This window comes from Lathyrus oleraceus, chromosome 2 (assembly GCF_024323335.1).
Source record: "Lathyrus oleraceus cultivar Zhongwan6 chromosome 2, CAAS_Psat_ZW6_1.0, whole genome shotgun sequence".
NCBI lineage: Eukaryota > Viridiplantae > Streptophyta > Magnoliopsida > Fabales > Fabaceae > Lathyrus > Lathyrus oleraceus.
The window spans coordinates 419,318,526-419,343,711 of NC_066580.1; the positions used below are offsets into that span (position 1 = coordinate 419,318,526).

Here is a 25,186-nt window from a genome sequence, read left to right on the forward strand (position 1 = left end):
ATGAATATGGTTTAATTAAAAAAATTGTAAAATAATATAAATATATAAAATTATTTAATTAAAAAAAAAGACAAAATGGTGAAAAAATCAAATAAATGATAAAATTAAACTAAAATGATATGCACAAATCTGATATCTTTTTAAAATAGAAGTATATATATTTTTAAAAATTGATTATTAAATTAGATAAAGAAAACTTAAATTATACATAAATAAATAAAAAATATATATTTCTAAAGAAAAAAAAAAAGTAATTCCTCTCGTGCATTTTGCTCTACAAATACCCATCAAGGGAATAATCACCAAAACCAGGATTTTACAACACTTCACCGTAGAACGAACGATTCAAATAATAATAAACAGGGCACGGCAACAACTTGCTCAGATCAACGATAACTCTCTCTCTTCCTTCCGATCACGCCTCCGTTCTGGTTTCAGCTGAATCTAATTCTCTCAGGAAAATAACCTCAAAGCTACGCAAATTCGGAGGGTTTTGATTTTTCTGCGGACACCATCTTCCGGTATACTATCCGTGCCCTAATTGATCGACGACCGGCGAATTGAGAAACTCCGAGCGAAATTCCCTAGGGTTCGTTGCCGCCGGCGAGGGGGAGAAACCTGATTTGTCAACTTGGATGATTTTAGCGTTTTCGTAAAGCAAGAGGAAGTTGCAGGGTGATTTAGCGTCAGTGAAGTTTCAATTTGAGGGTTTTTGAGGTCTATGTCATTGATCGGACAGCAAGCACCGGCTTAGAAGGTATAAGGCGTTTGGTGAAGGCAGTTATCGGAATTGGCTTGTTCGGGATAACTGTGGCTTAATGAGTTATCTATTTCGGCATTGAATTGTTCTAAAGGGTTGTTCAATAACAACATGGGATATGATTCTGATAGCCCCTCACGAGATGAAGGTATTTGTGTTTACTGAAACCTTTAGAATAACGGTATCAGAGGTGAAAGGAACTAGGAGAAAGTGGAAGTGTATTATGTAGTATCAAATGTATTATGTATCATTTAATTAAGAGTGTTTTTCAGCTTCATATTTTTTCTTCGAGCAGCATAGTTAGAAGTTAGAATTGTAAGGAAACCCTATTTTATCCCAATAAACAAATACAGGCACTAAGTTAAGTAGTGACAAACATAAATATTGGAGCAATGGAGCATCTATTCTTAAAATTTGTGGATTGATCTATGGACAAGAATGTAGTTGTCTTTCCTTTGCTTGTAGTTTCTGTTTATCAAATTCAAGACCTCTAGTTGTACTGAATTTTTAATAACGGGTTTAGTCTCTAAAGTGGAGTTATCAATCTCAAATAGCGGGGCGGAGCGTGGCCGATCCCAAAAATGGAATAGCAGATAGCAGGATAACCGACATTTGACTATTTTTTAGATTAATTATATTAATAATTAGTTGAAAACTGAAGCGAAAGTGTGTGAGAAGATAAAATCCTCTGTTTTGTGTTTGAGTCAGGGCAAATTGGAAAAATTCCTCAAAACTCCTCCAACGTTTACTTTTATTTAGGGGTAAATCTGGGTTTTCACTTTCAAAATAATGAATGCTTGGGCCAGGAAGCGCTCCGCTCTTGTGAGTTGTGACCTGCTAAACCTCAAATCACGGCTGCAGTCTTAAACTGAGACGCGAACCGCTCCTCCATATCGGAGGGTCACCACTCCGGGATGCTATCCCGGGGTAGCGCCGCTATCGACCGCTATTGATAACTCTGCTCTAAAGCACGTCTGACTTGATGACATTGTTGTTTGTGACCATGTGCTGAAATCTAGAAATTGTTTGTATGGGAATTTGAAGCGGTGTTCATTTATTTAGCTTAGTTTTTGTTTGATGTAGTTCATTAACTCAGTATGTGTGATAAATTTGAATTGATAGATGACGAAGAAGAATATGAGGAGTCTGGCAAGGGTAATGGTTTATTTGGGTTCATGTTTGGAAATGTTGATAACTCTGGTGATCTTGATGCTGATTATCTTGATGAGGTAATTTAATGTGGCCTTTGATGTCTTATGTGAACTTGATTGTTGAAATGTTTGGAGAACCAAGATTGAGCTCATGCATGCATATATACTGGGATTAGATTGCTTGCTAGTTTTTTTTTTTGTTATTTTCCATGATTCCCAAAGCACCTCCTAAGTAGTTTTCTTCAATTTCTAAGCTATTGTAGTATCATCATGATTGGTAAGTGGAAGTTTCCTTAGTTACCAAACTTTTATATTATAAGATTTAAAGCCATTTGTATGGTTTTAAGACATAACTTTTGAAAGATCATGTTTTAATGGGAGACCTTCACTGAAACTTAAAAAAAAAACTAGTAGGCAGTTTGGACATATTGCTGCATTATGGTTGTCTAAACAAAAAAGAGCTATTATGTAATGTGATTCAGTTTTGGAGGATTTGGTTTAGTGTGCATAGTCAAGTGGTTACTTTACAAATAAAATTGATCTTTACTAAACGGGTTTAAGATTTTAAGCATCAGAATTCACAGCTGAGTAAGCTGAGTGTAGAGCGTAATAAAAGGTTGCCTTACATTTTTGTACTATAAGATTGATTAACTTTTATACTTTTACTTTTTTACTGTGTTTAATGATGTTGGAGTCGGACATTCCAGATTATCAATTATCCATAGTAGGATCTGTTGAAGGTTCTAGGATAATTGCTTCTTTTAGGATTCATTATCTTACTTTGAAAAATAGAATTATGTTTATTGTGGGATGCACATTTCCTTGTCCTGGATTGTTTATGCTTCTTGATTTGTTTGTGTTTTGGTCAAAAACAGTAAAATTGGTGCTAATAAGCATATTTCCTTTTAGGATGCAAAGGAGCATCTCTCTGCATTGGCTGACAAGCTGGGACCATCACTGACAGATATAGATGTAAGGACATCGAAATATCTTCATTGTTTTTACAGGAGTATCAAATATCATTATCAGGCTGTAGTGTTGAATTTAGAAATAAAAATTCTATCTGTAGATTTTGTTAACAATTGTTTAAATATCAAAATTTTCTCGTATTATCATTGTTTTCACATCTTCTACTTTGATGATGATATGAATATGCTCTCTTTGCAGTTGTCAGGAAAGTCACCACATACACCACATGGCATTGTTGAACAAGGTGAAGTTGTCTGCCAGGAAAAAACTATATCATGCAGTTTTTGATATTCTGTTGGTATCTTTTTTTCCCCTCATCATCTGAGAGCACTGCCCCTATGTTTTATTTCTACTGGAATTCTTTCCCACACAAAGTATACTCTGGTGGAAAATATCACGTGAAGTAGCTATTTTCCTTTCGTCTTCCATGATTTTTCCTTCTTATGTCAAGTGTAATACCCCATGGTATTGGGTGATAGAGGAATGCTAGCAACACGCTCTTCATCACACTACCTATGCTTTGTCCTTTTTAAAAACATTCAGCACACTCATCACACTACCTATGATTTGATCACTTCTTAAAAAGAATGCTGACCTTTAAAAATATGATTCAATCATAAAGATTGTGTTCAAAAGAATTTGTTGCTAACATTCTTCTTGGGGGATAAGAGTGAGTCGACTATTCTTGGCGGACACTTCATTTTGGATATAGAAAAGTATCGTTTTTGTTTAACTAAGTAGTCATGTCTGATGTTAGGGGTTAGTAAGGGCTAGTCAATAGAACTAGACCAATAAAGCTATCTGATGTGTAGTTTTAGTGATGACTTGTAGCTGGTTGTTCACAACATGAATAGGTAATAGCCATCTAGTGGTAGCCATATAGTGTTCCATGGCTTGGCTTCTGAAATATAGTGTCAGTGTATGTGCTGCTTTCTGTGTGTGTGATGCACACATAACAAGTTCTTATTTCTCAGCTGGAGTGCATTTTAGTTGATACGAGCTGTCTTTTAAAATACTTCATTGGACCCCTTTTTTGTGATTCATTCAATTTTCTGTGTCCTTCTCTCGGTCTCCAGTGGCTAGGTTATGGGACGTAGGGCATGTGCATCTTGTTTTCCTTTCTTTTTTTAATTCACCTTTGCAATTTTTGCTTAAAACTGATGTTAGGGTTGGGTTAGGTCTGTGTGTCTAGCTTTGGCTGAGTCACAATAAAGTTGCTTCATGGTTTGGTCTGTTTGTTTAGTTAGCTTAAGCTATTAATTTAATTCATGAATTGGGTAATGTTTATGTTTCACATATGACACATGAATTTTTATCCACCCGCCCACACATATAATATACGACTTTTGTGAATTTTATAGGATCTGACGGTCCATGTTACAATTCCATGATGTACAATTTTGTCCCTCCTTCTTGGTCCTAAGTAAAATTTTGATTTTGACTACTCCTTCCAATCTTGAATATTAGCAACACAGAAATTTTCTTTGATGATCTAAAATATAAGCAAATGTTAGCTACTTCTGTTGTATTTAATGCTATTATACCTAAGTTACTCTTCAATTAATTTAAATATTATTTTCTAGTAACTTTTTTATTCTCATGGAACAGGTTCTCATGAGGGGTAATTTAGAAACTGCAATTGTTTTTTCATTATTTTTAAAAATTTAAATGAGCCTGTGAGAGATGTATAGTTAGAAGCTTTCTATAGAAGCTTCTCCTAGCTCCACTGCTACCTCAGCATAACTAACTTAGTGTTAGTTATGACTAGGTGTAGGTTAGGGCACCAAGTGGAGCAGAATTAGGAATGCTATATAAGTCCTAATCACTTTTCTAATTAATTCAGCTTTCTAATAACAGAAAGTTCCTAAGGATGAAACAGTTTTCCCTCTCTTTTCTCTAATCTTACAGGGACTAACAACTTTTTTTAAGGGGTGCGAAGTAGTGTTTTTTTTTTACTTATATGACACCGGAGGGAGTAGCCGCATATAATAGAATATAGCAGAAAACAATATTAGAAACTATTGATTATATACATGGTATACAACTCAACTAAATTGGAAAATTCTGTGAATCTTCTTTGAAAAGATAAAAGCTTTAGTGTAACAACTTGCACCCATGCTACATAGACCTTTTGCTTCATGTCTGGTATAAGCTTTCATGTGAAGTTTTCTGGTAATTTACTAACTTTAATTATTTTAATCTTAGACTGTGGTGAAAAGGCTGACGATGCTGTTGATTACGAAGATATTGATGAAGAATATGATGGTCCGGAGACTGAAACTGCAAATGAAGAGGACTATTTATTGCCAAAAAAGGAATTTTTCGCTGCCGAAGCCTCTCTTGAAGCTTTGGAGCACAAAGCTTCCATCTTCGATGATGAAAACTATGATGAAGAATCTGAAAAGGAACAAGACTTAGAGAGTAATGATGCTAAAGTTGATAACATCTCTTTAGCTGGTAATATGTTTTTTATTTTACTTTCATAACTTTAGCTGTTGTACTTTGTGAGCTTTTAAATTAAGGTATAGATTTACATGTGTTCTAGTCGGTATGAAAATGGATGTAAGTTGGTTCTTGTTATGTGGTTCTAGTAATTTCTTTGCTGCCTATCTCAGATATAACCTGTAAACATTTCTTGCCGATAATGCATGAAAACATTTTGAATTTTCATTTTCTTGCATCTCGTTATTCACAATTTATAGATAGTTTTCTCTTTCCTCTTCTAAGGGCAGGTTTGGTGGTATACATTACTACTATTTGATGGAATAGATTTTTGATAATTTGTCTGTTTGCATTTTCTCATTGGTGGTGTGATTGTTTAATCACACTGGTATGCTTTGTAGCTTTTGTAAGATTTATTTTCACATTTCAACCAATAAGAAGATATATTTGTACTGTTTGATACATCATTTAGTAATGGAATGTGTGTAACTATCACCAGGTACTGGTATTGTTGGAAGTTATTTTCATTGAGTTTTTAGACTGATGGAAAGAACACCTGTCTGGGAATTAGATTTGCACTGTGCTGAACTACATATCAAAATAATTAAAACACCGATTTAAAATGGTATTTAATCTAGCTATTTGCTGCACTTGGTAGGTAGATTTGACTTGATGTTACATATTTCGGTAGATTAATTAAATAACTCACCGCTTTCTCCCCTCTAAGTAAAAAAGTATCATTCAAAGATACATATATTTTATGAAATTTATTCGGATTATATGTTTTTGAAAAAAAATTCAAAAACCTCAGAAAAGGTTCTTTTAGTACTCTTTTTGTTGGCTAAAATTAGCTAGCAGGGTTTTGATAGTTTCTATAAAAAGATGCATCACATAATCCCATTTTCTTTATTTAAAATTAACTCATGGATCATATGTTGAATTCAAATTTGTATACAAGGTTTGCGCATTCATAAGCTTGTAAGCTGATTGGCTAAGAATCAGTTAATTGATTACATTTCAAATTGTCATTATAGTAAATTTAATTATATTGTAAGATATAGTATTAAATCAGTCAAGTTTGAGCCCAAGTTATTCCTTAATACTCAGCTTGAATTTGAGTATAGTAACTGTGTGTTTGAGTTTGAGCTATAATTTAATATCAAGTGTTTTGGCTCAATTCACCTCAATGCAACCAACACCTAATAATAATGTGAGGGTTGAAGCATGTAATCTTAGGAAAGGCTGTGAATTTCACATTGGAGTCTTGCAATTTACTAATGTTAGCTTCTCTCTTTCAGTAGAGCAGGAGGAGAGCTTTGTAGATGCATCTACAGGAGGGAATGCTCTTGAGCATGATTTACAAGTTGGGTCACCACAGACTGAAGAACTGGATACTGATGTACAAATACCTGAGGTCAGTTTTTGCTTGTTTTGCTGCCTCCCAAGTGTTTTCATCTTCTTTTCAGCTTTTTTGATGTTTATTGTGCTGCAATAGGGGTTGTGACAGTGAACAACACACGTTCTATTGCGCACTGTTGGCAGCATAGGTCTTGAATGATATTTATGTTTTGTATTTTTCTTATCATTTGATGAATATAAATACTGGGTTGAAGCTTCTACTGTATATGGCCTCCAAATTCTCTATCAAATACGTAACGTTGGATAACTTGTTTGTAGTGTTGCAGTTGCAGACGAGATTTATTAATATAGCTAAGTGCAAGCATTGAGATAATTTTTTTATGCAGAGTTTAGTTAAATATTATGTGCACTTGCTAGCTAAACTTGTACAGCAAGAAAATCAAAGTCATAACAAATATTTTAAAACATAGCTATTAATAGCATGAGGTGGCTGTGCTATTGTGCTGTTGCAGAACATCGCGACTGATGGCCGCCATTTGATCTTGGTTATCCTCTATGACCTGTTGTGTTTTGGCCGGCATCCGTCGCAGTGCCTAAACGGAGAAGAAACTATAAGGAATAACAACAACTAAGCCTTATCCCACTAAGCGGGTTCGGCTACATGGATCAATTTTCGCCATTATGTTCTATCAAGGACCACGCTTCTATCCAAATCATTAATCTCAAGATCTTTCTTAATAACTTCTCTGATAGTCTTTCTAGGTCATCCCCTTCCTCTATAAGGAAGATGGAATAAAATTCAAGAAACAAAGGAGGCGGATAAGAAAGATCTAGAGATGCAGCAATGTAGCTGTGGGTTGCCGCAGTAGGAGAGTAATGGCTGTGTATATTTTAGTGTTTTATGGAGAAGAGGACATTTCAGCTTTGTGGTTTGGGGTTTCACGTAGTATGCCCAATAATGACCTAAGTATTCTTTTGGTCAATAAGTTAGCATGAATAGCTCTCTCACTGAATTGGTGTCAACGGTAACTCAATAAAAAATTTGTGTGACTTGAGCTCCTTCGCTAACATGTTAATGATCCCAATCCTTGCCAATGCAGCTTTTATTATTCATAATTAGATTCCCCTGCCTGCCCAAAAAGTCTATATAGTATTTAATTGCCAGTTATTTTGAGCACAAAATCTGATTAAAATACACTGAATTCAAGCCTATTATGCTTTTGTGGGGTGGGTGAGGGGGGCATGTTTGGGAAATATAACCATTTGTGTCCCTGTACCCAACAACTTAAGCTTTTGGATAGATTGTACTGTGAAAGGTTTTTGGTTATGGTGGCAACAGTAAAATGAATGCTGTATAATGGGACTCACTAACTTCAAAATTTGGTTGACTGTACGCCTTTATGTAATTTTAGGCTTCATACTGGTGCAATACACTGGTAAAAGCCAATCTAACAAAGTATTGCGCACTGACGTTTTTTTTTTCTCCTAAAATGATGATACTTTTTGTTGACAGGATTATAAAATTTCATGGTAACCTTTCTATTCACATGTTAATGGCTTAATTAATGAAACAAGCAGGAAGGACCTGAAGCTTTAAAAAGATCTATGACTGCACCGTTGCCTGTATTGTACGTGGACGATGGAAAAGTAGTTTTACGTTTCTCTGAAATCTTCGGTATTCAGGAACCTCCCCGAAAGGGAGAAAAGAAAGAGCGTCGGCATTCCACTCCTAGAGGTATATACCTATAGATAGCATATTTACCTGAATTTTGTTTGCAAATGTTAGAAACTGTTGAATATTTCCTAGAGAGGCACTTAACCACCACTCTCTCTCTTACCCATTCATCTTCGAATATTCACTAAAGTTATGAAATTTACCAAATAGTAAAGTTAGCAAATTCATTCCCGTGACTTTAGTAGTTGTTTCAATTTTGTACTGTTCACAAACAATTAAATTTATGACTAGCATTGGTGAGATTTTAATGACAAAACTGAGCTGCTTTCTTTCTGCGGTGTATTATATTATGGCTTCTGTCCTTATTGGCTGTTTTTTCACTTCTATTTCCAGATAGATACAAGTCTTTGGATTTATCTGATGATATTGTAGAAGAGGATGAAGAGGAGTTCCTTAAAGGTTTCTCTCAGAGTCTCACACTTAGTAAACAGGTCTGTGTAGTCGATACCGATGTATCAGAAAACAATAATGTTGACTTGGAATTTCCAAAATTTGGATTTCTTCATGGAGATGCCTCACTTACTGCAAAAGATGATCGGCAACCAAAGGACTCTTGTCTTAGTGGTGAACCAATGAAAGGGGATTTTGCAAATGAACTTTCTTGGAAAGATCATCCCCTCATGTTGGCCAACTTTTATCCTCTTGATCAGCGAGACTGGGAAGATGAAATCCTTTGGGGCAACTCTCCTGTTGCAAGTGATAATGATAATACTATTGATAGCTGTGAAATTTCTGGACCTGAATTGAGAGCTTCTGGTGATGGTGAAATAGAAATTGAAAGTGGGATACAAAATCTTCAGTCAGATCCCCATAAGATACTGGAGAAGAAAGATCGTAACGTATTCATTTGTTGCTCTCCTGTTTCATTGGACCCCTTTGACTCAAGGGATTCTAATGGGGCTAAAACTAATTCAATATCTGAAAGTCCATTTCATCCCCAACTTCTGAGGCTAGAAGTAGACGGTTCTCATCTTGAAGATGAAAGAGGGGCAGATATATCTGAGAATCATAATCAAAGTGGTCAAGTAAAGCGTTTGACCAAGGTTATGTCACAAAACAGAGACCTCATGGATGACTCGTGGATAAACAAGATAATGTGGGAAGAGCTTGACAGGCCTAAAATGAAACCAAAGCTTATATTTGATCTTCAGGATAATCAGATGCACTTCGAAGTTTTGGATAGCAAGGATGGTACCCATCTTCGCGTTCATGCCGGGGCTATGATTTTAGCCCGCTCTTTGAATTCAACTAACGTGGACTCTTCTGAGCTACCGGGACTTGGAGGTCAATATGGATGGAGATACGTTGCTAATGACAAACACTATTCAAATCGGAAAACTTCTCAGCAACTGAAATCAAACTCAAAAAAACGCTCAGCTCACGGTGTCAAAATTTTTCACTCGCAACCTGCACTGAAACTGCAGACCATGAAATTGAAGTTGAGCAAGTAAGAATTTTTCATTTGAGGGAGGGTGTTGCATGTTTTACCTAGATTTAAGATGTTCTTTGCTTAGTTAGTATATTATGTTTTTAAAATCAAGTATCTGGTAGTTCTTAGATGCAAGCTTCTTTAATGTTTGTATGGTTACTAGCTATTTGATACTTAATATGGTACCTTCTTCCTAAGACTCTTGGGTTTCTATTTTTCTTGGCTTATTAGCCCTATTCTTGAAGAACATAACTTGTGTCCATAGTTTTTCATAGTTGGGTGCATATGGAAGAATTGTATTTTTTCACTTGTCTTGAGTGGTATGGGCTTCCCTAGTTTGTACAGAAATGTCTTGATAAATAATTACATCCCTGCTTATGAAAGATTAAAATAAAAGGTTATTTTACATGGAATGATAGGAGTAAATATGCTGAAAGGAATAACAGTGCATGCATTCCTACTGAATAACACTGGCCCATTCTTTTATCAGTCACTTGGCTATATTAATTTTTGATTTGCTTATGTCACTTATCAAGTTGCTGTGAAACCTTAACTGATTTGCACAAGCGGGGTCTACCATTTTTCTGTCATTTAATTTCCATATGTGCATTGTAGGTATTTCATGTTTTTATATTCTTACTAACTCTTTTGCAGTAAAGATATTGCAAATTTTCACCGGCCTAGAGCACTGTGGTATCCCCATGATAATGAGGTGGCTGTTAAAGAACAAGGAAAATTGCCAACAAAAGGAGCCATGAAAATTATTATGAAAAGCTTGGGTGGCAAGGGGTGTAAACTGCATGTCGATGCTGAAGAAACTATCTCTTCTGTTAAAGCAAAAGCTTCCAAAAAGCTAGGTTGTCAACTTTTCTTCTTCGTTCTCTAGTAAAATTCCGTATTTCAATAATTAAATATATTAAAATCATGTTATGATGTCATTTTCATTCGGTTCCTTATTTTTTTGTTTTCCTTCTCTTTTGGGTCTTTTTCTTGTGTTTACTTATACTTTAGCCTCTTCTTAATGTGACTGACCAGGGATTTTTGATTTTGGTAGATTTCAAGGCATCCGAAGCAGTGAAAGTATTTTATTTGGGTAGGGAGCTTGAAGATCACATGCCACTTATTGCACAAAATGTTCGGCCAAACTCCTTGTTACATCTTGTCCGTACAAAGATACATTTATGGCCTAGGGCACAAAGAGTTCCTGGTGAGGACAAGTCGTTGCGTCCTCCGGGGGCATTCAAGAAAAAATCTGATCTGTCTGTAAAAGATGGACATGTGTTTCTTATGGAGTGAGTGACTTGAAACTTTTGGTCTGCTACTTTGTATGTGTGCCCTTTGTTGGACCAAAATTATTTTCTATTTTGTATACTTCAAAGTGAAAAATTCTATTTTGAAGGTTGAGATCGACCATTTATGTTACTATTGTCAGAGATACAATGCCATAGTTTGTTCTCTGCTGATTAATAAGCACCTTCTCCATAAAGCCTTCACTAGCAGTTAGCAATGCTTTTTTCCCCTTTCTATGCGTCTGATGATTAACCTATTCAACGCATCTTGCTCGTACAACACTTGTCATTTTACTCTAGTGTTTTGTCCTTTGATTGCTTTATGGAACGGCATACTTTCTTATAAAGATTTGCATTGACTTTGGGTGACTAAATTCTGGAAGTATAATTTTTTGCAAATTAGCTTTCCAGCTTGTTATACCGCTTGCAGTAATATGTAGTAATTCTGAGTGCTCATACTCCCCCTTCCATTGAAATATAAATGATTTTGAGATGGTTCTTTATAATACGTAGTCCTTATGATAAAACATAAATAATTGTGAGCAAGTGAATATTTGTTTTTTGCCTGGATTTAATAGTGAGCATGTCCCCTCGACACCAAATCTGATGTATCGAAGAGAAACATTGTTTTGACAGTGCACTTACCCTGAATTTATTTTGTTAATGTTCTTTTCTAGCAATGATTGTACCCTTGTTATTTTGTTTTCCCTTGGTACTTAGCTAAATGAAAGAGGATTGAGGATACTCCATCATTTAGCTCATTGATTATGTTTTCCTTAGGTATTGTGAAGAAAGGCCTTTACTTCTGAGCAATGTTGGAATGGGTGCAAGACTTTGCACGTATTATCAAAAAAGTTCACCGGAAGACCAATCTGGGTCCTTATTACGCAACACAGATAGTAGCTTGGGGCATTTTATTTCTCTGGACCCTGCCGACAAATCTCCTTTTCTTGGTGATTTAAAACCTGGTAGCAGTCAGTCATCACTCGAGACCAATATGTATAGAGCACCCATATTTACTCATAAAGTTCCACCAACTGACTACCTGCTGGTTCGTTCGTCAAAGGGAAAGCTATCATTAAGGCGCATTGATAAAGTTAATGTTGTTGGACAGCAGGTCAGTGTATCCTTGTTAATTGTTCTTTGTAGAATTCATAATTGTCTTTTAATTCTTTGAATTTAACTTAATGGTAAACTGAATGAGTTTATTTTTAAGTCTCATTGTTTGATATAGTGATTAACAGATGGAATATTTTGAACTGTCATAATATGTTGTTAGTCTCATTAGCTTTTCCTTGTTTGATACTGCCATTTGAATTCGAAATATACACCACTAACAATTTGTTGGTAGATGATATATTCAATTACTCTTTGCAGGAGCCTCTCATGGAGGTGTTCTCGCCTGGAAGTAAGAATCTTCAGACTTTCATGATGAACAGGCTATTGGTACACATGTGCCGCGAGTTCCAAGCTGCAGAGAAGCAGCACTTGTCTCCATACATTCGCATTGACTACTTCCTTTCACAGTTTCCCTTCCTATCAGAAGCCTCATTTCGTAAGAGGATCAAGGAATATGCTAATTTACAGGTATTGATGGTTCACAGAGCTAATTTTCCATGTTAGAATATTGAGCGGAAGTTCTGCAAGATTTTGGATTGGATTTTATGTGATGCTATACAATCTTAGTTTTAACCTTCATTATATCTTCGGTATACCTGAATGTTTCATTCAATGTGTATTACTGCAGAGAGGTGCACATGGGCAATCCATTTTTGTTAAAAAGCGTAATTTCCGCATGTGGTCGGAAGATGAATTGAGGAAAATGGTGACACCAGAGCTTGTGAGTTACATCATTTGAGATTCTGTTTCTTTGTTGATGAATAATACATCTCTTTATGTTGACATGCACTTGTTAACAGCATAATAGTTACACATAAAATTGTCTTAAAAGCGTGATATGATGGTTTGGAACTTGCACTGTAAAAATTATCCCATCAGTTACGCGGTTCAGAGTTGTGTACCTGATACTGTTCTCTTGGGTTGTTGAAAAAATATGGTTTGAAAAATTATCATGAGTTTTTATCAGTTTCTCTGTCTGGTACTTTTATGATTTTATAAGGTTCAGTGTCTTGATGCTTCTTAAGTTGGTGTGTGCTCGGAAGGTCCTTTCATTACTTGTCATTGTGTGTCCCAAATCTGCATACTTATACTTTATTGTTTGTTTTTATAAGATACATCTATTTCTTTAATATGATTCCTTCTTTGCCTATCTGTTTGTTATCCATTGTTTTAGGTTTGTGCTTTTGAAAGCATGCAAGCTGGCCTTTACCGCCTAAAACATTTAGGAATTACTGAAACACATCCGAATAATATTTCATCTGCAATGAGTCGGCTTCCTGATGAAGCAATAGCACTGGCTGCTGCATCACACATTGAGAGGGAACTGCAAATTACTCCATGGAACTTGAGTAGCAATTTTGTTGCCTGTACAACTCAGGTGATATATGCTTATTGGATTTTTTTATTAGTTGACTTCAGCTTCATCATATATCTTGCTTATCAGTTGTGTTCAAAATTTCTAAATATTAGACTTTTTAAGGTAAAAGTAAATCTGGGTTTAAAATTTAAAGGGAAAGAGAGAAAGATTTATTTTCAAGAGAATCAACTGCCTGTAATGAACAGTGTTTATAGATTGATCTTTCTGTAGGATATAATTGTAATACATATATGTAATCTGTTCACAAATGAGTTGCTGACTTGTGTAGGTCCTTCATGCTTCATAGTGTATTTACACATTTTTGTATTTAGTTATTCTAAGATTTTTATACTTGGACCCCTATCTCAAAAAAAAATTGTTCTTTTTTTCTTTTTGACCTTCTCATTTATATTTTGCTACTTGAAAATTCCTGTAGCAAAATAATTCATGCATCCAGTATTTGTGATAATTTTCTTTTATGGATAGAACTGAAACAAAGATTATGTTTTCAGAAGATAGGGTTTATGATGAATTATATCGTCACTATTTTCTGTTTGATATAAAGAAATTTCACTACACTGATTATTGTGTTCTCATCCTTTTTTTCTCTCACTAATTGAAATTGACTAAATTACTTATGAAAAGTTCCTCCCGACCCCTGGGATATTCTCTTTGGCAGGGTAAGGAAAATATTGAACGGATGGAAATTACTGGCGTTGGTGATCCATCAGGCCGCGGCTTGGGTTTTAGCTATGCTAGGGCACCTCCAAAGGCACCAGTGTCTAGTGCAGTGGTGAAGAAAAAAGCAGCTGCTGGCAGGGGAGGTTCCACTGTTACCGGTACGGATGCTGATTTACGTAGATTAAGCATGGAGGCTGCACGAGAGGTGTGTTGCATTTTAGTGGTCTGCTCTGAACTGTATGTGTTTAACTGTAACTGTATGTCAATCATAGAGCTTCACTTTAAAGATGAATTTCTTTTCTAGCATTTTGTATCATTTGACTGTGAGTAAAGCTGAGATAAGTTGAGAAAAATGGAATAAAAAATTAGTGCTGCAAAATGTTTAGTCTGTAATGTACATTAATAACAACAAAAAAAGGTGTCTAAAGGCAGAAGTGGAAATTGATTTTCGTTGATGCCTAGTCAAGAAGTTCATTTACTTAAATAGGCAAGCGCCTTTATGGATGTTGTTCATTACCTTGTCCTTTTTCTTAAACTTGGGACTGCACGGGATTATGAAATATGATTGTTTTGCTTATCTCCAATTTTACAATTGTCCCTTTTTGCACATATTTTAGTCCATATATTAATTGCTTTTGTTTTCTCACACATTAATAGGTAACAAACGAGTGTTCTAGATATAAATGCTCCAAAACAAAGGAATATATCACCATTGCACTGCTTTATGTGTCTTGTTGGCTTCTGATTGCTTGAACCATAGAGGGATAACATAGCATATTTAATCCATATGGATGGATGCATGTTTTTTATTTCCGACATGTTCTTATTCCAGGTACTTCTTAAATTCAATGTTCCCGAGGAAGTCATTGCAAAACAAACTAGATGGCATCGCATTGCTATGATACGCAAACTTTCAAGTGAGCAAGCTGCGTCTGGGGTTAAGGTTGATCCAACAACTATAGGAAAATATGCCCGTGGTCAGCGAATGTCCTTTCTTCAGTTACAGCAGCAGACCAGAGAGAAGTGCCAGGAGATTTGGGATAGGCAAGTTCAGAGTTTGGCAGCTTTAAATGGTGACGATAATGAGAGTGATTCAGAAGGAAATAGTGATCTAGATTCTTTTGCTGGAGATCTGGAAAATTTGCTTGATGCTGAGGAATTTGAAGAGGGAGAAGAAGGCACTAATGACTTAAAACGTGATAAGGGAGACGGTGTTAAGGGTCTTAAAATGAGAAGACGCACAACCTTGGCTCAGGCAGAGGAGGAAATAGAAGATGAAGCAGCTGAGGCCACTGAATTATGCAGGCTGCTTATGGATGGTATGATATCTTATTGATTATTGAATTTTATTCCATACCTTTGTCGGTACTTAATTTGATATTTGTGTTCTTCAATTGAAGTGACCAGAATTTGTTAATTGAATCACTATTTTGAAATGAATGGATGCTGCTTGTCATATTTGACTATTTTTGGCAATATTATATTCAGATGACGGAGCTTACCGGAAGAAAAAGAAGAATGCTAGGGTTATGGTGGATGCAAGAAGATTGATACCGAAACTACAGCCAAAATTTGTCTTTGACAGCACTGAACAAGTAAAGCAAATAACAAATACAATATTGCAACACGATGGAACTAATCATTTTAAGGAGGATGCAATTACAGATCATAGGGAGGTAAGGCAAATATTAGTTTAGTCACATTCTCATGTCAATGTGCATCTTCTCCTTTGGTGCACATATTTCACAATTTGTACTTTGTATGAAGAATATATCATAAATTGTTATTTAAACAATTAAATTTGCTACTGTTGAAGCCTAATTCTTTTACTATGTATGTTTTTGGCAGGATGATAAATTTTCTGCTAAGAAAAGCAAATCAGTTAAGGTCAATAAAGCAAAGAAGAGTGACATTTCACCTATTAGTCTATCAAATAAAAAAATCAAACTAAATATGGGAGAAGGAATCAAGGTAAGCAGGTGACATTTATGTATTTCATTATTCTCTTTTCTCTAAATAGAAAGACTCTTTTAAAAGGCACACCAAAGCTTTTCATTAAACGGTGCTTGCTGATGAAGATGCTTTGCATCTATTCCTGTATCAATGCCTTGATTTTGTTTTTCTGCAAATAATGTATAAATACATATTCATACACGAAATAATTTCACAAGGACGGGAATAGTATTTGATAGAATTAGGTAAAGAGAGAGAATGAAAAGAAACTCTCATTGTATTATATAATGAACAGTAATACAAGAGGCTACTATATATAGCCATGTAATCCAAAACAGAAAAGGTGTGAGGCGCATAACAAGCTAACAGCACACCACTAACAAAGCTGACAGCTCAGCAAAACAGAATAGAAAAATAAAATGAAGGGCATATTAGTAAACTACTCTATTAGTCCCCCTTAGAAGCTGATGGCAGACTGGTCAAAGTAGCCTTATCATACACACGCAACTTGGAACGAAGAGGAACAAACTTGGCAGCAGAGAGGGGCTTAGTGAGAATGTCAGCCCATTGATCTTGAGCTGGTACATGAACAACAGTCAGACTTTTGCTGAGTACTTTCTCTCGCAGAAAGAAAATATCAAGCTCCATATGCTTAGTCCTGTTGTGAAGAATAGGATTGTGAGCCAAAGTAACAGTGCTCAAGTTATCACACAAGATCTTGGGAACTTGAGAGGAATAATGGAGTTCCTTAAGCAAGGACTGAATCCAAATGAGTTCAGCAGCTAGCTGAGCCATACTGCGATATTCCGCCTCAGCACTGGACCTTGCAACAAGCTGTTGCTTTTTGGACCACCAGGAAACAACATTAGGCCCAAGATATATGCAGGCCCCTGAAGTAGATCTCCGGTCATCAGGGTCTGATGCCCAGTCTGCATCACAGAACCCTAGCAACTGCATTGGTTGCTGAATAGGAGCAGGCTGAAGGAGAAGACCATGGTGCAGAGTACCACTTAGGTACCTTAAGATTCTTTTAACAGCCTTCCAATGATCCTCTAAAGGATTGGACAAAAACTGACAGACTTTGTTGACTGAAAAAGAGATCTCTGGCCTAGTTAAGGTAGCATATTGAAGGGCACCAACCACAGACCGAAACTGAGTAGGGTCATCAACCGCAGCAGACCCAACCTTGGACAATTTGCTGCTAGAGATCATGGGAGTAGGCATGCCATTGGCATTCAACATATTAAGCCTTGAAAGCAAATCTGTGATGTACTTAGTCTGAGATAAGAGAAGAGAACCATTAGGGAGATGAGTCACTTGAATCCCTAGAAAATAATCAAGGTGTCCCAGCTGTTTGAGAGAGAAAGAATTATTGAGATGCTTGATCAAGGAAGCTATAAAAGGAGCAGAACTACCCGTGATGATTATATCATCTACATAGACCAGAATTAGAATCTGAAGTTTACCTTGATGCAACAAAAACAAGCTAGGATCACATCTACTAGCCTTAAACCCGAGTTGAACCAAGGCACACTTTAGCTTATCAAACCAGGCCCTAGGAGCCTGTTTTAAACCATAAATAGCCTTATTTAACTTGCAAACAAGAGTGCTGTCAGCAACTTCAAAGCCAGGGGGCTGTTGCATAAAGACTTCTTCTTCAAGAGTGCCATTGAGGAAGGCATTGTTAACATCAATCTGCTGCAATGGCCACCTGTTTGTAACAGCAATAGAAAGAACAATTCTCACAGTGACAGGTTTAATGACAGGAGAGAAAGTCTCTTGAAAATCATTACCAGCCTTTTGATGGAACCCTTTAGCCACTAATCTGGCTTTATACCTGTTTATGGAACCATCAGGATTCTCCTTAGTCCTGAACACCCACTTACATCCAATAGGCTTCCTTCCAGCAGGAGCTTTCACCAAAGTCCAGGTCTGATTTCTCAGCAGTGCCTGATGTTCTTCCTTCATGGCCTGAAACCAGTTAGGAGCAGCCAAGGCTTGTTCAACAGATGTAGGTTCAAGGTGGGCTGTTAATAGAGTAGGGTGAAGTCTAGGAAGGGTGATTCCTCTTTTGGCTCTAGTTTGCATAGGGTGAATGTTTTGAGGGTGAATGGAAGGTAAAGCTGTGGCAGCAGGGTGGGAAATAGGACTAGGGCCAGGGGAGGGACCAACTGAAGGAGAGGAATATGAAGAGGAGGGAGAAAGAGTGCTAGCTTCAGCTGGATCAGAGAGAATGAGGGCAGGAGAGGAAGAAGGAGAAGAGGTAATGGGAATGGCAGTGAGAGGTTGAGGGATAGGTTGCTGACCAGAAGAATAAGAGTAGTTAGAGGGAGCAGCAGAGGAAGAGGAAGAAGAGATTGGAGAAATATTAGGAATAATGGGACTGCTAAGTTGAGGAAAAGCAGAATTTGAGGAAGAAGAAGGCATAGAAGACAGATTAGAAGTAGAGGGAACAGGAGGAAAACTGAGAGAGGGAGAGGAAGAGGATGGAGTGTTAGGAAGAGAGACAGATTTTGAAGAAGAAACCAAGGTGGAATAAGGAAAATTTGCTTCATTAAAAACAACATCCTTGGAAATAAAAATGCGACCATCTGAAGCAAGGCATTTATAGCCTTTGTGAGAGGTAGAGTATCCAAGGAAAATGCACAGTTGAGATCTAAAATCAAGTTTATGAGAATTATAGGGACGAAGGAAAGGATAACAAGCACAGCCAAAGACTTTAAGGGTAGTATAGTCAGGGTTTTTGTGAAGTAATTTAAAATAAGGTGAGACATTGTCAAGTATAGGTGTAGGAAGTCTGTTAATGAGATATGCAGCTGTGACAAATGCATGATCCCAGAATTTTAAGGGAAGGGTGGACTGAGCAAGGAGTGTGAGGCCAGTCTCAACAATGTGCCTGTGCTTACGTTCAACAAGGCCATTTTGGTGATGTGTATGGGGACAAGTGAATCTGTGAACAATCCCTAAATCTGTGAGATATTTGGTAAGAGGCCTAAACTCACCTCCCCCATCAGTTTGGACACATTTAATGGGACAATTGAACTGAAGTTCAACCATTTTTTTAAACTGAAGAAACTGAACCATGGTGTCAGACTTAAGTTTGAGAGGAAAAACCCAAACAAACCTAGAGAAGGCATCAATACAGGTTAGGAAATAGGTATAACCACTGGAAGATTGCATAGGGGCAGGACCCCAGAGATCACATACAACCAGCTCAAAAGGATGAGAGTAAACTGTGGTAGATAAAGAAGAAGGAAGTCTATGAGACTTGCCAATGCAGCAAGCATGACATAACTCAGCAGGGGGTTTAGATGGAAAGGACTGATTACACAGTTTGAAGATTTCAGTGAGGGCATGATGATTGGGGTGTCCCAGCCTAGTATGCCAAAGCACATATTTATTGGATGCAATAGAATTTGCAGCATTAAAGTGTGAGGAAGGTAAAACAGTACTGACAGAGTTTAGAGAAGGATTGAAAAAGGTACTTGTAACATTATAATTGCAAGATTCATTACAAGAAGACAAAGGATTTATAGTATGATTTGCAACCGATTCAGTACACTGAGATATAGAATCTGTAACATCTGTCCTATAGGAACCATTACAATTGTATGCTGCAGGATAACTATGACTAGAACTATAAGAGGAAGAAAACTTGGACAACGGAGGAGCAGCTGGATTGGAGAATTTATAGAGGCCATCAGCACCAACAAGACCACTGAGTAAGACTTCAGAAGTAGCCTGAGATTTGACAACACAAAACTTAGGATGAAATTCAAAAAATACAGAATTATCTTGAGCAAATTTGCTCACACTCATAAGGTTTTTGGTGATGTGAGGGACATGTAAGAGATTGTTAAGAGTGAGAGATAGATGAGGTTTGTGAGGTAAGGGAAAAGACATAGAACCTACAGAGTTGATGGACAAACCTTGGCCGTTACCTATGAGAACTTGTTCAGTTCCAGGCACGGAGGCAGAGTCAGACACATTAGAGGCATCAGGAGTAACATGATGAGAAGCTCCTGAGTCAGGATACCACCACTGGTTTGCACTGCTAGCTTCAGTACCTGCATAAAAGGCTTGTGGTGCAGAAGATCTGGGAGGTGCAGCTCTGGGAGAAGCATAAGCAAGCGGCACAGGATAAACAGCACGAGGAGCCACGTGAAAAGGATTGAAGGGAGCTCGATGATGTGGATAACTAGCACCACTGGAATTGGCATAACGATAGTAGCATACAGAAGCATCATGACCAGGTTTGTGACAAATCTGACACGGTGATTTCCCAAAACGACCTCCTCCACGACCAAAACGACCACCACCGCGACCAGAACGACCACCACGTGCACCATAGGAATGATTTTCAGCATTAGCGGTGACGTGACTCGTTCCTTGAGGAAACGCCTCGGAGACGACTTGATCAGAAGCGCCTGGAGTAGGAGGAGGTGTTGCTTGAGTGAGATTGACCGTCGCCGTCGCAGGTTCTGTAATCGCAGCTTTGCGATGCTTCTCCAATCGCGACTCATGAGCAAGCAAGGAAGACTCCAACTCTTCCAAGGAGCTAACGTCATCTTTGCTGTTGACGGCGGCGACAATAGAATCATAATCCTCAGGTAACGAATCGAGAACAATCTCAATTAGGTTACGAAGAGGAACGGGATCACCGATGGAGGTTAGCGACTCACTGATGTCACGAGAACGCGTCATAAGCTCAGTAATCGTTAGTGAACCCTTCGTAAGACGCCGGAGTTCTGAACGAAGTTGACGAGCCTTGGTGGAGAGAAGAACATCAAAGTAGCGATGAACTTCTGTCCACACCTGCCACGCATGCTTGCAGTCAACGAGCTTAGGAAGGAGAGCATCGGAGATAGTAGAGAGAAGCCAGGTGCAAATGAGAGCATCCTGCTGTTCCCACTCAAGAAACGCACTGTGAGATGCAGGATCTGAGGGAGACGGTGACGGAATCACCGGAACAGTGACAAAGCGTTGAAGACGATGACCACGGACGACGCCATCAATCTGCTGCTTCCACTGTTTGAAGTTCTTGTCGTCAAGCTTAACAGAAATTAGGTGAGAAAGTTTCACCTGAGAGGAAGGGAATAAAGATTCCATGGATCGGAAAAAAAATTTAAGCTCTGTATACCATGATAGAATTAGGTAAAGAGAGAGAATGAAAAGAAACTCTCATTGTATTATATAATGAACAGTAATACAAGAGGCTACTATATATAGCCATGTAATCCAAAACAGAAAAGGTGTGAGGCGCATAACAAGCTAACAGCACACCACTAACAAAGCTGACAGCTCAGCAAAACAGAATAGAAAAATAAAATGAAGGGCATATTAGTAAACTACTCTATTAGTATTTCTATGTAATCAGGTCTGTTCTAGGATTACTGACAAAAATTCATTAAGGTACACCAAAGAATTTCACAGGGATATTTGAAAACAATTTCAGACAAAGTATGTTTCTAATTTCTCGATTATTGATAGAAAGACTGTGTTAATCCTAGAACAAAAACAAATGCTTGGAAATAGTCTCTTCTATATGCTTTGTTATGAGTCCCACATCGGACAATATATGGCCTGAACATGTGTTTATAAGTGGGGGAAGTCCTCACTCTACCAACCGGTTTTGTAGGGTTGAGTTAGGCCCAACCACACTTCTTAACATGGTATCAGAGTCTGATTTAAGATCCGTTGGGCCACCTACTATTAGGTTTCCGCTATCGGGCCACCCACCATTTATATCCACGCTCCAGATGTCCATTCCTGGATGTGAGGGGGTGTGTTATGAGTCCCACATCGGATAATATATGGCCTGAACATGTGTTTATAAGTGGGGGCAGTCCTCACTCTACCAGCCGGTTTTGTAGGGTTGAGTTAGGCCCAACCACACTTCTTAACATGCTCAAAGATTGCAAACCATTATCATGTTTGACTAACGTGCCATAATCTTTGATATTATTCTGTTTCTGTGTGAGTTTTGTAACTGCATTGGAAGATTGTGGTTTTTACCCCTTCTGAAATTATCTTGAAATTATCTTTAATTTATGTCCGAAGAACCAGGTATTTAAGGAGAAAAAACCATCAAGGGAAACTTTCGTTTGTGGAGCATGTGGCCAGGTGCGTATCTGGAGTTTACCCTTGTAGCCTTTTAGTTTTGTAAAGTTTTTGCACTCCATACCTTTATATATTATTGTTGTAATTATTTTGTTGATGAACCAGCTTGGGCACATGCGAACGAACAAGAATTGTCCAAAATATGGTGAAGATCTAGAAGCACAACTTGAATCTACGGACATGGAAAAATTAACTGGAAGATCCAGCTTTGTTGATTCTTCTAGCCAGTCTCAGCATAAACTCTCATCCAAAAAGTCAATATCAAAGATCGTAACAAAAATTGCTCCAGTTGAGAATTCAACAAAAATTCCGTTGAAGTTCAAATGCAGTTCGACAGAGAAATCTTCTGATAGACCTGCAATAGAAACCTTGCAGAGTTCTGACAAGCCAGTCACTTCTGACTCAGAAACTGCCAAGTCTGCTAAGATTAGTAAGATAATTATTCCAAACAAAGTGAAATCAGATGATACACAGGCTGAATCACTTAAGCATGCTATTGTTATACGTCCTCCTACTGATCCAGGTAGAGGCCAGGTTGATTCTCATAAGTTCCCAATTAAAATCCGCCCGCCTGCAGAAATAGATAGGGAGCAAAGTCACAAAAAGATTGTTATAAAACGTACAAAGGATGTTGCTGATCTGGAACTTGACAGTCCTGGTGGAAACACAGGACTTGAACACAGAAAAACTAAAAGAATTGTGGAATTGGCGAATTTTGAGAAGCACAGAAAGCAGGAGACCATGTATTCAACTGAAAGTATGGCAAAATGGAATTCTAAAGAGGATAGAAGATGGTGGGAAGAGCAAGAGAAACGAAGAAATGAAGTGAGACTTAGAGAAAACAACGCAAAGAGGCATGGCACAGAAGAAAGGAGGATGCGCAAGGAACGAGAAAGGTTAGATGAGTTAAAAAGATATGAACAAGAAAGGTTAGATGAGTTAAAAAGATATGAAGAAGATATTAGAAGAGAGAGGGAAGAAGAAGAACGCCAAAAAGCTAAGAAGAAAAAGAAAAAGAGAAAGCCCGATTTAAGAGATGAGTATTTAGATGATCCCAGGGAAAGAAGATATGGTAAGAGGATGCTAGAAAGAGAACGGAGTGGAAAACGGAGATCAGTTGTTGAGACAGGAAAGATTAGTGGAGATTTTATGCCGCCAACTAAACGCCGAAGAGGGGGAGGAGGAGAGGTACATTTCTTGCTTGTCATTTTCACTATTTTGTGCACTTGTTTCACCTTCTTGTACACATACATGTCAAGAAGAGCAACACTAGTGATATCTTTCTATTAGTTTTGAGGAAAGTACTGTCATTTATTGTGTGTTGGTTTCACCATCATTTACACATCCACATACCTTTGGTGTAGGAGAAATAACTACAATGTCATTTGAATTATAGACTTGTGGTTATATTTGCTGTGAATTTTTCTAGAATAGCAATTAAAGAGTTAGCAGCTTGCCTTCTTCTTAAGCAGTTGAAATTATGCTGTAATCCTAATAATTTTGGGTGTATGTCATTTAGGGATGTAACAAGGTGGGGATGCAGGGAGGTATCTCCTGCCAGGAATATACCCTTCATTCCCTACAGAGACCTGCTGACCTTTTTTTGTCATTTGAATGTCCTACTTTTCTTAATGGAACCTTTTTTTGTCATTTGAATGTCCTACTTTTCTTAATGGAAGGATTTAGTCTTTAGGATTTTTTTGGTTGGTTTTGAAAGAACATAATTTCTTTTGGGGTGAATAAACGGAACAAATGCCTGAGAAAAAAAATGTCATTTAATTGTGGGTGCTGTACGTTTTATTTTATAAAAACTACTATACGTGATTTTAGTAAGATGTTTTAAGAAAAAAATATTTGTGTGGTTGTGGTGGTCGGTCCTTTCAATTATTTTTTGGAAAATGCTAACTTGTGCCCTAAGGGCACAAGTTAAGAAACCAAATGTAGAAATTTTGCTTTGTTATGCAGACTTTCTCTATTCTTGGGACTTTTGAGTCCTCTTAACTTGTGCCTTGGGGAACAAGTTGGCATGACACTTTATTTGTAGCATAGGTAGTGTGTGTTGACTCACTACTTGGCTTGAATTCTATGCTAACTTAAAATTTTTTCTGAAGGTTGGTTTGGCAAATATCTTGGAGAGTATTGTGGATGCCATTGTGAAAGATAGGCACGATCTGTCTTATCTTTTTGTGAAACCAGTGCCCAAGAAAGAGGCCCCTGACTACCTGGATATCATAGAGACGCCTATGGATCTTTCCAAAATCAGGCAACGGGTACGGAATATGGAGTACAAAAGTCGCGAAGACTTCAGACATGATGTATGGCAAATTACTTTTAATGCCCATAAATATAATGATGGACGAAATCCTGGAATCCCTCCAGTTGCGGATATGCTTTTGGAATATTGTGATTATTTGTTGAATGAGAATGATGATAATCTTACTGCCGCTGAAGCTGGTATTGAAATTAAAGATTTCTAAGTGATTTCAAATTCAAATCATGATATTGGCATGAAGTGTAAGTTCTAGATTTTTTGGTAGATAGTGTAGTGTAAGTTCTAGTTTGAAAAAGAAAAGTAAAATCATTTTGTATTTTTCTTTTTAAGATGTCAAAGAGCGTTGCAATTTGTATGGAAACAAGGTGATAATATCACTCTGTGGCTCATTGATTTTTTAGGCGTGTAATTGTAGTATATGATAGTGTCCCCTCAATAATTTTCAGGGTTAGAAAAAAAAACAGCAGATGCAGAGTACTGGTCATAGAAAACTTTCGAAATAGTGTTGACATCTCTAAAATTCAAATACCATTAATGAAGTTTGGGATCA

General features: G+C 37.3%; 1 protein-coding gene across 4 annotated transcripts; it reads left to right on the forward strand.

The window, feature by feature from the left end:
- Positions 1 to 261: 261 nt before the first annotated feature.
- Positions 262 to 25,186, forward strand: LOC127119863 (transcription initiation factor TFIID subunit 1). 4 transcript variants are annotated; one of them, XM_051050212.1, is made up of 21 exons: positions 262 to 908; positions 1,883 to 1,989; positions 2,821 to 2,883; positions 3,079 to 3,124; positions 5,086 to 5,337; positions 6,621 to 6,736; positions 8,260 to 8,416; positions 8,750 to 9,863; positions 10,500 to 10,702; positions 10,900 to 11,137; positions 11,915 to 12,251; positions 12,512 to 12,721; positions 12,882 to 12,974; positions 13,428 to 13,631; positions 14,290 to 14,496; positions 15,124 to 15,610; positions 15,780 to 15,967; positions 16,140 to 16,262; positions 22,305 to 22,367; positions 22,470 to 23,552; positions 24,476 to 25,186. In XM_051050212.1, exons 1-21 carry the CDS (start codon positions 872 to 874, stop codon positions 24,839 to 24,841), a joined length of 5,694 nt encoding a protein of 1,897 aa, XP_050906169.1. In that variant the 5' UTR covers positions 262 to 871; the 3' UTR covers positions 24,842 to 25,186. The 4 variants fall into 4 exon arrangements, with proteins under 4 accessions (XP_050906169.1, XP_050906171.1, XP_050906173.1 ...); XM_051050214.1 differs by having other exon boundaries at positions 6,624 to 6,736; XM_051050216.1 differs by lacking the exons at positions 262 to 908; positions 1,883 to 1,989; positions 2,821 to 2,883 and having other exon boundaries at positions 3,079 to 3,178.